This window comes from Gopherus evgoodei, chromosome 2 (assembly GCF_007399415.2).
Source record: "Gopherus evgoodei ecotype Sinaloan lineage chromosome 2, rGopEvg1_v1.p, whole genome shotgun sequence".
NCBI lineage: Eukaryota > Metazoa > Chordata > Testudines > Testudinidae > Gopherus > Gopherus evgoodei.
Window position 1 is genome coordinate 57,118,475 of NC_044323.1, and position 13,932 is coordinate 57,132,406.

The window sequence follows — 13,932 nt, forward strand, 5'->3', positions numbered from 1 at the left end:
TACTGATATTCTATTAGAAAAGACTGAGTCTGATCCACTTGAGGATGGAAGGCCAAGATATCTGCTAAGTGGATCTTGATGGAACTAATGGCCAACACTTGCAGTTTCAGATATAAAAGATAGTCCAAGCATGCTGGATTGAAAAACGTATCGGCAAAACTCCAGAATAAGGAGACCAGATAGAGAAACGCTTTCACTTAGAGAAGAAGGTAAACCCTAGTAGATAGTTTTCTGCTATTCAACAGCACATCTAGAAGCTCTTTTGAACATGACTCCTTCCCAGCTCTAACCATAGAGCATCCACACCATTAGATGGAGTGCCTTCAGATTTGGGTGCAGCAGGCGACCAGGCAAAGCATATGTCAGATAAGAGGGAAGGGCTCCTCATGGATCAGTAACTGGTTAAAAAATAGGAAATAAAGGGTAGAAGTAAATGGTCAGTTGTTGCAATGGAAAACGGTAAATACCAGGATCTGTACTGGGACCTGTGCTGTTAACATATTCAGAAATGATCTGGAAAAGGGAGTAAACAGTGAAGTGGCAAAGTTTGCAGATGATACTAAATTACACGAAGTACGTACAAAGCTGATTGTGAAGAGTTACAAAGGACTCTCACAAAAGTAGGTGACTGGGTAACAAAATAGCACATGAAATTCAATGTTGATAAGTGCAAAATAATGCACATTGGAAAACAATCTCAACTATACATACCAAATGATAGGATCTAAATTAGCTGCTACCACTCAAGAAAGCTCTTGGGAGTCACTGTGGATAGTTCTCTGAAAACATCTGCTCAATGTGCATAGGCAGTCAAAAAAGCTAACAATGTTAGGAACCACTAGGAAAGGGAGAGCTAATAAGACAGAAAATATCATAATGCCATTACATAAATAAATGGTATACCCCCACCTTGAATACTGTGTGAAGTTCTGGTTGCTCCCATCTAATAAAAGATATATTACAATTGGAAAAGGTACAGAGAAGGGCAACAAAAGTGATTAGGGGCACAGAACAGCTTCCATATGAGGAGAGATTAAAAAGACTGGAGAACAAGAAAGCATCCACTAGGGAACCCAGACTGATTTTGTGGGGACCAAAACTGTGGGCATTTTCTGTTGCACCTCATTGTAAACAGAATTACTTGGGAATCCCCCAGAGGTGGAATATAGACCTGGCTACAGTGGATGAAGGGACCACTCCTCCTCAGGTGATCTGACAGCTTTACCTGCATCCCTGGAAGGTAAGAGACTTTGAGATCGATTGTGTTGGCAATACAAGAATCCCATACATAACTGCCTCATAGCAGAACAGGGACGAGCGGACCCCTCCTTGTCTATGGAGATAGAACATTGACTGTGTGTGGTCTGTGAGAGACAGCAGGTTTTTTTCCCTCTATATGGGTTGGGAAAACCTGGCACGCCAGCTGGCTAGCTCTCAACTCTCTGACATCTATGTGAAGAATCATGTCCTTTGTTGACCATAACCCCTATGACAGAAGGAAATGCAGATGAGCCCTGCAGTTCAGGGCAGATATATCCATTATTAGCATTAGCTATGGTTGAGGAGGGACAAATGGAACTCCTATGCAAATTTGACAGGGTTTTTCCACCAGTCTAGAGAGTAAAATGTGAGTGGGCACTCTGAGCACAGTGTTCAAATGGTGATGGCTCAGCAAAAATACTGAGGCCAGCGAACCTTGTAGAATCCTGACACACAATCTGGCATACCAGACCACATACTTGCAAGAGTCCATATATTCCAGAAGCCTCATACAAGTCTGTGCAGTTGTGACTGGGTAAACATTAAGATCTAAAATGATGGATCAAATTGTCTGACACCTTAACTCTGGAAAGAAACTCTGGCTTCTTTCCAGTACTGTTCCTATAAATTTTATCCTCTGAACTGGTGAGAAGAGAGAGATTTTTCTCAGTTAATCAACAGATCTAGTGACTTGAAAATTGACTGGATGAAAGACACACTGGAGAGTACCTGAACTGTGGAATGGTGTCCCTCAAACCAGTCTTCCAGGTAGGGACAGACATGTACTCCTAACCTTTTCAGAAAGGCAGCTACCACTGCCAGATATTTTGTAATAACCTGAGAAGCTGCCCACTGGCCAAAGGGCAACATTTAAACTAGTAATGAGATTAATTTATCAGGAATCTGAGATACTTCCTGTGGCCTTGATAAATCACCACATGGAAATAGGAGTTCTTTAAGGACAGCATTCAAGTCTCCAGGATGAGAATAATGGAAGCCAGCATGACCATGCAAAACTTTGTCTATTTGCTTTCATGTGGGAAGGAGGAAGTTTGCCAGAGAGCCTTGATAGGTTTTAAAATTGCCTCATTTATTTGTGGTGCCACCAGAGATGGAGCAGCAGAGGCCAGAATATCAAGAGGGCTGTGAGAAGTTTCCCTAACCTCTTCTACCTGAATGTTCAAGTGCTTTTTAAGCACTCTTGGTGAGCTCTGTAATCATCAGACAAGGCAAAGACACCCCCAAGGAAACTGCTTCATTTGGACCAGGTGGAAGATGAAGCTAGCACAGGTTCAGGTAGATGTGCCTCCTCTGTTATCTGTCCCACTGAATGCTCCTGAACATCATCTTCCTGCTCGGTACAAGGCTTGGGACCAGGAGGTGCGCAACAATCTGACTCCCAACTTCAAGCCTAGGGAAACTGAATGCTACTGATGCGGTGAGGATCTGGAAACAGGGGAAAACCCTCACAGATTGCAGAAGCGCCATTGAAAAGATGCTGGAGCCCAATGTCATGCAGCCCACATATGCAGGCCAGCACTCAACACAGGGTCTCACAATTACCCCAGGAGAAAAGATCTAAGAAGGGAGTGGCAAGACATGCTGCAGCTGAGAAACACAGGAGGCAACCCCAAGTTAGAAAGAGAATTGCCTTCTCCTGACTATGGAGTAACCATTCTAGTCAGTGCCAGGGACTGGTGCTCAGAGTTCTGGAAACAGTAAAGAGAAGCTATCATTGCTGGCTTCTCTCTTGACAGTACAGGAGAGCATAACTCCAGGATTCAGGAGGTTGATTCAGTGCTGGGCACTCCACTGGTGCCGAGTGGTTTACCAGTACTGGAGGAGTGATCTCCTGCACCGCTGGGGACACTGGCGCCAATAAGCTTAGCAGGTCCCCTGCAGCTTGAAAAGTCTCTGGCATGGATGGTACTAGGAGTCTCTGACTGGTGTGCAAGAGATTTAGATGGTGTCACAACCACGAAGACATTGCTTCAGGCTTCAGACTTGACAGTGCATGCCTCAGTTCAGGAATCAATGAGTCGACTCAGCTGATGAATAAGTGGAGGAGTGCTTCGATTCTGACTGCATTCTACTCACTTTGTCCCCTTACCTGGCAGACTTTGGGGCTGAAAAGCTGCCTGTCCCAGCAGTTTCTTCCTGGACATAGCAATTCAGCCTGTATCAGAGGCAGACGTCTCTCAGATTCTGATGTACTTAATACCCTCTCTGACCAAGAAGGTTCTGATGGTGGTTTCAGAATGGCTTTCATCAAAAGAAACTTCAACCTGGCTTCTTGATCTTCCTTGGTCTGAGGCCTGAAGTTCTTTCATCGATCCCTAATATGAAATTCATCCAAGTACTTCCAGCAACTAGAGTGTGGGTTGCTCATAGGCATGAGCTTCAAGCATGCCAGGCAAGATACTGCCAAAGGCCTTCTTCAGTACTGATAATGAAACTCCAAACAGGGGGAAAAACTAAGATACTAAAACTGACTCAAACGCTAACTTACCCTAATAACTATATAAATACATAACTACAAACATGAAAAAAAAAACATGCTGAGAGCACTTGCTAAAGCAAGACCAACAGATTCCAACATTAATCACAGATGGTAAGAATGAAAGTGTGTGTGGGGGGGTGAATCATCTGTGCCCTTTATACCTACACACAGCAGTGCACAGCAGCAGAAGGAACTCAAGCTGCACTGACAGACACTAGTGAGGGAAAGTTTTCCTACTACTGTGGTTTGGGATGTGCACACACCAAGAGTGGAATGCACACATGCAATCAGTTGAAGAAGGAAGTGGAGCTCCCGCTCTCTCCTTAAAACTTTAGATATCTGGTACACTACGGGTGGGTGAGATCAGGAAAAGTCCAAATTATCAAAAGATATAAGCTAGCCAAGGAGAAGAAAGAGAGCCCTGATAGAACCAATGCCAGCAAGCAGGCAATGAAATCACTGTTGAGTTTTCCCACTTCTAGTGCAGGATCAGATGAACAGAATACTTTCCTCTATTTCCACCCTTTCAGTTGTCAGGGCAGCCCCTCTGAGGAAGAAAAATCATTTGCATGCCTGATGGGAGATTTGGTCAAGAGTGGGTAGTATACAGAAAAACCACCACCACTACTACTTCCCTCCCAGCCACACCAAAGACTTGGTGGGGAAGAGAGCAGAGCCAGCAGTATTGGGCAGCTATCATAAAACCTGGCAGCAGAAGCAGGAATGTCAGCACTGGACTCAATGCTCCCTTGTCTGCTTTTAATATCTGTGGAGCATAGGATTTCTTCACCTCTTTTCTGATGCTCAACTGCCAAATGTAGGGGAGAAAGGCAGAGGATCACCTATTGCACTGTAGATTTTCTGCTTGAAGCAATAGCACCTTTCTGCCTCCTCTTTTCAAACAGCAAGTGCTGCTTCCTTGCTGAGGGACTTCATTAGCAATTACAGCGTTGGGGTGGGGGAGTGGGGAAGAGTCTTCCTAGAAACAGGAAGCAAGAGTGAATCAGGGCTACCTAAAAATTGGTCTGGGTCTTTAAAAGCATATTTATTTACTTTAACCCTTATTTTGAAGAGTGTCAGTAAAAAATGGGATGCCTATTGTGCTTTGGGTCTACTCCTTTTTCAGATTTTGTTGAGTTGTTGGCCTAAACAAATCATGGGGCAATATGTAATTTTAAAAGTAAACTAGGTATCTGTTTTATTTTCTCTATATTATTCATTACCTTGTGTATTGCTTTCTTTTGGAACTCCTATTACTCTTTCAACTTTCCGAAGTAAATAGAACCCTTGCATAATAGTTGTTTCCCTGTTCTTAGCCTTTTCTATTCAATAGGGTTTTTAACATTTGTTTTTAGATACGGGGACCCAAACCTGAATGTCATCTCGTTAGACTCTACCATATATTACCTCAGCAATACATTCTTACCTTGAAAAACGATTGCTTTATGTCTTGTCCAAATCTTTCTGACATTTTGCCCATGTTGTCTGACATTTTAGTCATTCCCTCTGCCAGGCTCTCAGGCAGGGACTTGACTGCATTGGAAACATTTCTCATAGAGTTACGCAGTGGATTTACAAATGTGTCCATCTGAAGGGGAAAATATTTACCACGATTGCATAACCTATGGAGGACACTAGTACAATCATCCAGTAAGAAAAAAGTCACACTGCTCTAGTGAATAAACTAATGTACAGTACAACTCTTTCTCTGAATATAAAAATTCAATTGATACAAGCACTAGATTAAGTATTTTTACTTCAGGATTTTCACTCAGACATACTGGAAACACTATCTAATGTAGACCAAAATTATCTGGCTATCAACGCTTAAAATTTTGGAACAATGTGATAAACACAGAATAAGGAATTTCACCAGCTGAAATCAGACATCAGGCATGTTTTACTGAAAGGTCTTCAAGGTTCTGCCCCAAGACTTATTTGTAAAAAATAAATGCAGAATTCATTTTAACTATCATGTACATTTGAAATGTTTGAGAAATCTATACGCAGTTGTTTGATACCTTTGTATTGTATCTTAATATATGGAAAAGTTTCCCTGTGTGCATATCTAAACTATACTTCATGGCAAGACATAGAAATGTTGCTTAAAGTGCTGAAGTTTGTTTCTCACTGAGTTCAGAGAAAGTTTTAGCCTCATAATGATCTATATTACAGTTTCCATTTCCTCACAGTTCCACTCTGCCTACACCAATCTAGTCCTCATTTATTATTCCTTTATCAATCGCAGCGTATACCTTCATTCCTAGTACTCCCTTATGCTTTGAAGAGTTTTCAATTTTTTGCCCACTAAATGTCCTCCAAACTCACTTCTTCCCAAAGCACTACCTCCCTTGTTCTCATCTCATCTCTTATCTGACTCTGTCCCATGTCTTGCCTAAATGGCATCATGATGATGATATGTTAAGTCTAACATGTTCAGCATTAGGCACACACATTTAAATTATTTTTAGTATAATATTTTATGGAGACTAATTAAAGCGTTCTGATATTTTCAATGCACACTTTTTTAAAGTACAGTGCAAGTAATAAAAGCACATCTAGTGTAATAGTCTACAATAGGAAAAGATAAGGTTATGAAAAATCCAATACATTCGGAAAGCTGAACATTAAATCTTTATTCTTTTCGGGACATTACATAAAGCTGGATAAATTCAGAATGATGTTTTGCAGTCAACTCTACAGACACATTTTTAAAGAACACAGTTTAAATAACTGAAAAGGTAACTTTTCTAATAGTTTAAGATGTTGCCCATGTCAGGTCACTGGAATTTGGGAATGACAACTAGGACCTAATTTGCAAAAGCAGCTGCCCATGCAAAATGGGCAATTGTAAACTGAAGTATCTATTTGCAAAAACACCAATTTCACAAACACAACTGAGTTTCATGCACACTTAACAGCTGATGAACTATTTTGGTGCTTAGCTCCGTTTATATCCCTGCTGGCTGAATGTGAAACAGCATTAACAGCAGTCTTAGAAGGTACATGCATTACATATTTTGGACTGGAGAGTGGAAGTCATGATAGCAGCAGCCACGTGTTGAGTTGGAGGTGGGTAGGAGATTGGAAAAGGAAAGAGAGAACAGGAATCTTTGATGGGAAGTTAACTTGTCAACAATAGAATTAAAAAGCCTTTTGTAGCACAAACAACACTCATTCATTTCTTGGAAATTTGGTTTCCTTGACTTACAAATAAAGACATCTTAAAAATGGCTAAGTTCTTAATTCTATACTAGTCTTATTTCCTGATATACTACTGTTGCCTTCTGACAACACATATTATTAATATAATGCAAATTCAAAAATTGCTTGCACATAAAATAAAACACTGTGATTTATAACTGTCTGCAGTCAGTTACTGATATGTTCAATTCATTTACTAAGTTATGGCTCCAAATGCATCACTAAAATCTGCTAAATATTAAATGCCATTCTTACCTTTCGAGCAAAATCTCCTTTTCCTTTGCTGTAAGCTTTATTCTCCAGAAAGTCATACACACAATGGGCTAAAGCTGGGGAAGCTTTCATCATTTCAGGATTTAACAACAACTAAGAAAGAAAACATTAATTGTAAACTTTCAGCTTCTTCCAAAATACATATCATATTTAGAAACAAGTCATATCATTTCATTTGATAAAGGTTTTTAATACTGTATTCAGCAACCAAATTTATATATTTGTACAAAGTGGCAGTTTTGAATGCATTTTCTTCATTCTCTCTCTAAACATTACTTCAAGATGAGTATCGTTACAGAGAGGGAAATTAAAAAAACTGATTATGAAGTGCTTAAGAAGGATCTATCAGTTCCACACTATTTGTAAAAGGCATCTTCTTTGGTTATCTTGAAACTAGTGTCTAAAATTAGTAGTCACACTGTAGGAAAAATATTGAAATAAAATATGTAACCATACACATTACAAATGCAGGTTGTTAGACAATCTGAACAGCTGTTAGATTTCATAGCATTTTGTTTACTCTCACTCCCTCTTAGAATTTTATTTAGGCCTGATCAACATTAATGCTGTAAGTCGATCTAAGGCACAGTAGTTAAGTTACGTAACTAATGTAACTTACATTGATATACCTTAGATCGACTAACAGTGGTGTCCACCCTACACTATGTCGATGGGAGATGCTCTCCTGATGACAAAGCTTCTGCCTCTTGTTGAGGTGGATTATAGATATTGACAGGAGAGAGGTCTTCCATCGACTTAGCATGTCTTCACTAGACCTGCAAAATTGACTTTGCTGCATCAATAGCAGCAGTGTCAATTTAGTGTGGTAGTAAAGACGTGCCCTCTGAAACAAAAAAACTTCTCAGACAACTGTTCCCTGTTGAGCCAAAAATTTTAGAGATCAGTCTTATCAGTGAGTCACTTAGAAATGACAACTGAATTCAGCATCAGAATAATGGAAGAAAAGAGTGGTTAAACACTTTTAAAAAATGACCAAAAGACAAGAATAGTGTTTCAGTCAAGCTGAGCAAAATTACCAGGATGACATCTTCACTGCAGCTGGAAGTGTGATTTGCAGCCCTATGTAGATGTACCAGGCTATATTAAAGCTAGCTAGCTCACTCACTAAAAATAGCAGCGAGGATAGGATGATGTGGACTTTCATGCAGGCAGCACAAGCAAGTATATACCCAGGGGAGTCAGGCAGGCTTGTGCAGCTTGTGTTATGTCCTCACTGATATTTTTAGCAAGATAGCTAAAATAAAGGTAGCACGGATACACCTACACAAGCTACAAATCACACCCCCAACTGCAGTGTAGATGTAGACTAAGTCTGAAAGTTGAGCTGGGAGTGGGAAAATGAAGAAGGATGCTGAGCTAACAGTGAGAGGGGAAAATTTAACAACTAGAATAAAGTTTTACTGTTCTATTTATAGTATAAGAGGAGTGATACCCTTCCTTAAGCAGTAAACCACTTTCAGTCATTAGGATAAACTACTTCAGTTAATCCAACTCAAAACTGGGTTATTAACACCTTATAAAACTAAGCATCTGTGTCCCCCCCACTTATACTTCAATTATTTAAGTTCTGGTCACAGAAACACAGATGATCCGAGCTAAATTTAGCATTTACCTTCAGCTGTGACATTTACAACATACTTGTGTTGTTCCAAATCAGGGTATTTTATTAAGACAATCTCATGGTGACTGAATTAACATTTAGTATAATTTACTGAATAGCTGATGGAGAACTATTAGTTCAGGCAGACAGCCATAAACATGAAGGAAAATTTGAAACTGGACTAGTCAAGAACTTACCTGCAAATATGCATTTAAATCTTTTTTCCTCTTCTCTAAAAATTCTCTGTCCATGTTGTTAAATGTCTTTTTGCCAGGAAGCTTTAATATACTTGCTAGGTTTTCAAACTAGAAAAAAAAAAAGATTTTTTTATATTGTTTTTTTTAAATTGATTAGAAGGCCAGAAGGACCCATTACATTATCTAGTCTGAACTCCTGCATAACGTGTCAACTTGAAGCACCCACTTATTTTTAAATTAGAACTGTACAAAATATTCACATAGATCAGATCATAAAATCTGCTCAAATTGAGCTCGGGTTTAAGAGTTAATATTTTGTGAATTAGTCAGAAGGAGCTAAAATATGGTTTGCACATTGGAAGCATCTGCAAATCCCTTCAAAATATCCTCCTGTCTCCTCTCTAAGTCAGCCAGCTTGCTGCCATTCTCCACAAGTCCTCAGAGGCCCTGCTTACCACTGTAGTCTTCTGGGGAAGTGGCCTCCTTTCTACTACTGCTGCTTCTACTCTAACTGTCTGGGCCTATTCCATGGTCTTTTGGGAGGTCACATAGTTGACTGCATACTGTATCTTAGGGGGAATAACACCAGTTAGAGAAGTGAAACAGCCCCAGACCTGAAAGTGACCACTGTCACATTAAATCCAGAGCAAGATAGGCATAACCATAACACACAGCACACATGCAAAGGAATCCACGGTTTCTCTAGCATTCACATGCTAGGCAATCAAGTCTCAATTCTTAGCATGTGGATTCTGAGAATCAGAGTTACCCTTCATTAAGCTCACTAAACCTCAGAGGCCATTATATGCTCTTGGGCTTAGGGTAGCAGCACACATATTGGTGAGGCTAAAGTGTCTTTCTGTCCCACTTCCTTTAATGGAGGAGAGGTTTTTTCTCTCCTCCAGAAAGATCTTGTATTTTAGGGAGATAGTGTCTTCCCATTGCAATACCCTAGAATATTCAAGTTGTAAAAATAGAACCTGAAGACTCAGACAATGCTCTTCATGCTCAGCAAACCCAGATTTTCTGTTAGAAACATCTAAGAGACTGGTAGCAATCTGTGCCTTCTGAAGGGGTAAGTGGAATTTAGTTAAGAATCACCTGTGGGAGTGAGGGAATGACTGTTTTCAGGATGTGTGAACTCTAGAGTGCAATCAAACAGGGAAGGGTTGGTTCATTTCCAGTTCCTGCAAAGTGAACTCCAGGGTTTAGTCTGTGAAGACCACCGAACCCTGTAAGGTTCCCCACAGCTCTAAACTAATTACAATGTGTAGGAAGAACTGTGTAGAACCATTTTCCCTTTTGGCTTTAAGTCTAGTTCACTCTAAAAATGTATGTCACATAGGAAAACTAAACTAATCAGAAGCCCTGGAAGTGGAAAAGAGGCTATTAAGCATGGTTAGTTGGTTTCAATGGCACTTCTCAGAATTTATTAAAACACTAACTTCTAGAAACTGGAAGCAACCCTATAGTATTTTCAAGATGCAGCACGAAGGTCAGAAAACAAAAAATGCTAACAGAAGCTCAACCCAAAAAAACCCCACTAAAAAGTAAATATCTACACTATTTTATAGTCTGACAATGTGTTTTAAATTAAGATCAGAACTTTAAGCACTTTTTAAAAAACAAAGACATCTTTATAAATTTGTATTTCATGTACAGCACTTTTCTGATTCATCACTTAGTTACATTTCAAACAGACACCTAAACTATCCCTATTGGTCTAAGATGATGTTCTTATTAATGCACCCAGAAAAGCTGGTTTCAGTATCAGAAGAATTTTGAGCTCCCTCTTCCTGTCCAGCCACTCATTACAAATCCTCTGCCCTTTGCTTCTAGGGTGGGGGGACTCAGTCTGAAACCAGTGCCACAAGCCAGCTTTGTGAAATTTGAAGAAAAATAAAAGAGAGTTACCAAACATCCCAACCCTCCTTTATGACGGCACAAATACTTAACTCATTTCTGGGCTCTTATTTATAATAAAATATTGGGCCTAATTCAAAGCTACCACATAGGCCTAATTCAAAGCTACCCTGCTCTGAATCAGCTAAGAGCACTGCACTACAGAGGAGATTGATTGTCTCACAATAATTAAAGCTTTACTTCTGCCTCACTATTCAACCCCAGCTCTGGATGTTACTTGTTTTTAGAGCTTCTCTATTAATAATGTGGTGGTTCTTTCTGATAGCTAAAAATTAAATATAAAAAGGCAAAGGCCACAGGACTAGGTTTCCTATGTGTACAAGCTGTGCTTGTGAATCAGGGTGCAGGGGGGCTGCAAGTCACTGGCTATAGCTCCCTGATCTAGCATTGGCAAGCCCCTGCACAAGAGAGAACACCTGAGGGGCTGCTTTAATTTATACCACTGTTGCAAAGTCCTTTAAGAACCTTACACTAGACTAAGAGGGTAGCTGTAATAGGACTCTCGTAGCACACTCCTATATTGAAGAGCACAGGAGAAACATCAGCATCATAGGTACTAACAAGTTATTTACCACACAATGGCATCTAAGATATCTCACTTTTTCCAAATGGCTAAAATAGGAAATCTGACTGTGTGGTAATACATGGTAGTGTTGCTTTTTAAATCTGTAGAGTCAAGATTTTAGATCTTGAAAACACCAACAGATAATACATAATTTATAAAAGGTTAAAAAGTGGATTCAAAAGAGGGCCACCGTATGCAAATATTTATAGTTTACAAAATTGGAAGATATGCAGATTAATGAAACTCTCTGAAAGAGCAAGATTTGTTAGCTAACTTTAATACACAATAGCATTGAACAGGTTTACAGCCTGTTCTGTACACACTTCCATAATTACACGTTATGAGTATTTATCTGCAGCTTTGAGAAACTCAATTAAAAAATAAAGAATTTATAAGTGTCAATATTGTTGCTTTAAACTGTAGCCCAAACTATGGTGATCTAGAGACTAAGGCAAAACTCACTGAAGTGAATGGAAAGGCTATTCACAGGGCTTTTAATCTGTGTCTCTATATGTATAAACTACACTTTTCTAGAATACATTTTATCAGCATGGGGACAACATCAACAACACATCTTTACCCTCTGCTGTAAGAAACCTAACACAGCTGTTCCAGCTTCATGGATTCCAGGGTGTGTTATGTCTTTTTTTTTTTTAAATAGATATTAATCCCGCAGACAGAAATGGGTGCAAAATTGATATACTGAAATATATTATTCTACATCCCATGCTAGTCAGTGAGTCAGAGCTGTCCAACTCTGATACGTTTTTATAATCTAAAAAAATATTTAACCTATGTACAGCTATAAAGTATTAAATATACGTTGTATGAGTACAGTATATGTATATTAGGGATGTAAATAGTATGTAAAAAAAGTAATTGTGTAAGTGATTAAAATTCTATCAGTTAAAGGTTTAACCAGGGAACTAGAAGTATAGGGGTGCTGCGGCAGTTTTACGTGGGGTCCCAGCAGCCGGGACCCCAGGCATGCGGGGCTAGCAATTGAGTTTAATCGTTAACTGAAACCAATAAGCATCAAGCTTATCAGTTAACCAGTTAAACTTTTACATTCCTAGTGTGTGTGTGTATATATAATGTGCTTACTCTTCAAGAAGTTGGCCATTTCCATTTTAAAACGTTATTTTGATCCTATAAAGCCTGACATGGCAACAGAGAACTCTCATTAGGAGTATTAAACCTATTTACACTTCTGCTACCAAAAAAATCTAGTAAATGTATGCTACAGAGCAACAGTTTTGAATAGTTAGAGCATTTATATAGTCAACAATCTCAGCTGCTACTAAGATGTGGTTCAAAAGCATTTGACTCCTTTAAAAGCATTGTGTTAACACTTATTCATGTGAGCAGGTTCTACTTTGTACCAGCTGGTGAATTACAAGGCTTTGCATTTTTTTCCTTTTATTTTATGAGGGTTAAGAGTATGAGAATACAGGCAAAGCAATAAAAGGCAGATTGTCTAATAGTATATAGAACTGCCAACAGCTGTCCCCTTCCTAGACCTCACAGATCCTTAGCATTTCACTTAAAAACCTAAATGGCCCATTTCCCAAGCTCAGTTTTTATTTCTTAAGCTCTGTGACAAATGCAACAAATGAACTAAAGAACTGTTCCATACCGACTACACTTCCACTGTGAACGTTAATTTTTCTATAGAAAGTTAAGTATTAAAACATGTCAACCAAATAATTCTGAAGATAATACAATTTTTTTCATTATTCTTTGGTGGTTAATTCTAAAGACACCTATAAAAAGCATTCTTTACTTGACCAAATACAAAAAAGGCTTCAATCACTAACATACAAAAAACTATTTCCTTTTTAAAAATATGCAAGTATAAGGCTCAGTGCAAATCCTTAACATTAATCATGAGAAAATGCAATTATATATTACACAAGAGCACAAATTCAAACAATTGAAATTCATTATCTAATACAATTGTCAACAGTTTTCAATAAACACTTGAGGAACACTTGTTTTGCCTGACAAGCTAGGGAAATGGTATTCATGCTATAGAATAAGTTTCACAATATGTTACCAACATATTGAGGGGCATGGATCTGGGGCTTGCTGGGTTCTGGCACCGTAGCCGGGGAGCAGGATCAGCGGTCGCTCCGCGTGAATCCCAGAAGCAGCGGCATGGCCCCATTCTGGCTCCTACATGTAGGGACAGCAAGGAGGCTCCACTCTCCACACTGCCCCTGCATCTCCAATTGGCCGGGAACTGCAGCCAAAAGGAGTTACAGCGGTGGTGCCTGCGGCTGGGGCAGCACACGTAGCTCCCTGGCCATGGTTCCACATAGGAGCCAGAATGGGGACATGGCCGCTGCTTCCACAAGCCGCTTGAGGTAAGCGCTGCCCTGAGTCTGCA

At 39.5% G+C, this 13,932-nt stretch overlaps 1 protein-coding gene across 4 annotated transcripts in view; it reads right to left on the reverse strand.

Moving 5' to 3' along the window:
- The window catches only part of SNX13 (sorting nexin 13), a 153,351-nt gene that overhangs the window by 18,572 nt on the left and 120,847 nt on the right, over positions 1-13,932 (reverse strand). For all 4 annotated transcript variants that reach the window (XM_030550718.1, XM_030550716.1, XM_030550717.1 and 1 more), the window contains exons 19-21: positions 9,056-9,163; positions 7,220-7,330; positions 5,187-5,348 (exon numbers count right to left, since the gene is read on the reverse strand). In XM_030550718.1, coding sequence (XP_030406578.1) covers positions 5,187-5,348; positions 7,220-7,330; positions 9,056-9,163 — 381 coding nt within the window. The remainder of the gene's footprint in view (positions 1-5,186; positions 5,349-7,219; positions 7,331-9,055; positions 9,164-13,932) is intronic.